This window comes from Telmatherina bonti (assembly GCF_933228915.1).
Source record: "Telmatherina bonti genome assembly, chromosome: 16".
Classification (NCBI taxonomy): Eukaryota; Metazoa; Chordata; class Actinopteri; order Atheriniformes; family Telmatherinidae; genus Telmatherina; species Telmatherina bonti.
Window position 1 is genome coordinate 37,789,708 of NC_136614.1, and position 2,509 is coordinate 37,792,216.

General features: G+C 44.1%; 1 protein-coding gene across 1 annotated transcript in view; it reads right to left on the bottom strand.

Moving 5' to 3' along the window:
• Positions 1 to 216: 216 nt before the first annotated feature.
• casp8ap2 (caspase 8 associated protein 2) overlaps positions 217 to 2,509 on the bottom strand; it is a 16,661-nt gene continuing 14,368 nt past the window's right edge. Inside the window, exon 8 of the mRNA XM_079255914.1 lies at positions 217 to 912. Coding sequence (XP_079112040.1) covers positions 850 to 912 — 63 coding nt within the window. The 3' untranslated portion in view covers positions 217 to 849. The remainder of the gene's footprint in view (positions 913 to 2,509) is intronic.

Below are 2,509 nucleotides of genomic sequence, written 5' to 3' on the forward strand. Positions count from 1 at the left end.
CCTTGAACACTAATAAAAACCTGTGATGTTTCTTCAGTAAACCACAGAAACATGACAAAAGAAACAGATCTGGGAAAATGAAAATCTGACAAAAGGTTTGATCAGTACATGGAGCATAATGTAAATTGTAAATTCATGCCCCACTTTAATTTTGGCCTGGTGGAACAGAAACAGCATCCGAATCTGCATCTGGCAGTTCACCAACATACCCACACCTGCATAAATAAAACTTTATTCTCAATAAAGAATTTTCTACAACATGAACAATATTGCATTCTGTTTATAGGCAACCAGACAGAAAGAAAATCTGTTCAGTCAACAGATAAAAGGTTCGTTTAAACAGAAATAAACATGTAAACATGTACTAAACCAAAACAAGGGGATTTGTCCATTTTTAAGGGATGAAAAGACCTTCAGTTTGACATTTGGACTGCAAATGCAGCGAGTATAGCAGCCTGATTTCTATTTCATCCCATGGGTCTGAAGGTAAGCAGAGACTCAGGATTGGATCTGGATGCAGAAAAAACCGTTCCAGAGTCTGTTATCCTGATCATCTTTGTTTCTCTTTTATTCTAATATCAGCAACAGATGGTGGATCAAGTTTTGTCCGACAAGCAGCCATCGAACATCCAGACCAGAGTTTAACTCCAGTGTGGATCTCAAAAGTTCCCGAAAAAACAAGTGTTTAGTGGAGATGGAGATTCTCCACTCTTTTATGAGTGCATGAGCTTGTGAAGTTTCCTATGCAGGAGCGGCCCCTGAACATCGCTCTCACTTCCATGCTTCTGAAGGTCCAGATCTGTTGGGATGGCACTGCACCCTCTCAAGTACCGTCTGTGCAGTCTGAGTTCATGTGTCCTTTTGCTCCTGTTTCTTAAAAAGCTTCATGAGCTGGTAAAATCTTTGTGCAATCTGTAGAAGAAAAGCAGTTACTCATTTAGAAGCAGCCTCGTACACCTCGTAATATATACACTATTCACAAAAAGTTAGGGATATTCAGCTTTTGGGTGAAATTTCACAACAAGCCTAAAATGCATTCAAACCTGTACAGGTGAACTTAATGTGATCTTCTCTAAGCTTTTAAATGCACATGTCCAACTGTTAAATGTTTCAATAAATTTTGCACAAGTTGCTGTTCTCTAACAAGGAGCTTAACGGCAAAAATCACAGCAGGTGTGTGATCCTTGAATTGACCAATAAATGTCCTGGTTCAATTAGAGCTGGTGTTTAAACAGTTGTCCTCATCATGCTGTTCACATTTTGACATCCTGAGACCAAGACGACACCTAACAATGGAACAACAGTCCCTTGCCATTGCGATGCTTCAAACAGGACGTTCTCAGACAGAAGTGGCCACTGAGCTTGGAGTGTCACAGAGTGTCATCAGCAGGTTGCAACAGAGATATGGAGAGACTGGAAGAGTCACAGAAAGGCCTAGAAGTGGACGTCCTTTGGCCACATCCCGTGCTGATGACCGCTACATTGTGAACACTGCCCTGAGAAACCGGATGATGAATGCCACTCAACTCCAGGCACGTTTAAGAGAGGTGAGAGGCACCCAAGTGTCACGTCAGACCATTCCAAACCGTTTCCATCAGCGTGGTCTGCGTGCTAGACGACCTGCACGGGTACCTGACCACACCACCAGGCACAGGCATCATCGTCTCGCATGGGCCAGGGAGCATTTACGCTGGACGAGGAACCAGTGGGCCTCAGTGCTGTTCTCTGATGAAAGTCGATTCACACCGAGCAGAAATGATGGCCGGCAACGATGTTGGAGACGTCAGGGAGAGCGCTATGCATCAGCCACTGTTGTCACCAGGCCAGCTTTTGGTGGTGGCGGTGTTACAGTGTGGGCAGGGGTGTCCACTTGGTACAGAACTGCCCTACACTTTGTGAATGGTACAGTGACAAGCCCATACTACCTGAATAACATCATTAATCCAGTGATTGTGCCCCTACATGAACAGCACAGGCCTAATTTCATCTTCATGGACGACAATGCTCCTGCTCATCGAGGCCGCATCATCAGGGAACGGCTGTTGGAGACTGGTGTACCTCAAATGGAATGGCCTGCACTCTCTCCAGACCTGAATCCCATTGAAAACCTGTGGGATCAGCTGAGCCGTCGTGTAGAGGCTCGAGACCCTGCACCCCAGAACCTCAATGACCTGAGGGCTGCCCTTCAAGAAGAGTGGGATGCCATGCCTCAGCAGGCAATAAGTTGCCTTGTGAACAGCATGAGACGTCGTTGTCAAGCTGTAATTGATGCTCAAGGGCACATGACCAGATATTGAGACGTTCACATTTTTTGTTGTGGTGTAACTACCGTTGTTGTTACCTTTTGTGTTGAATGAATTTTTTGAGATGAGGAAATCAGTAGTGCATCCTTCTACTTAAATGTCTTACTTTTATGATATTATATCACTGTAGCATGAACATATTGCATTTTCCATAAATTTCACCTGAAAGCCAAATATCCCTAACTTTTTGTGAGTAGTGTATATAT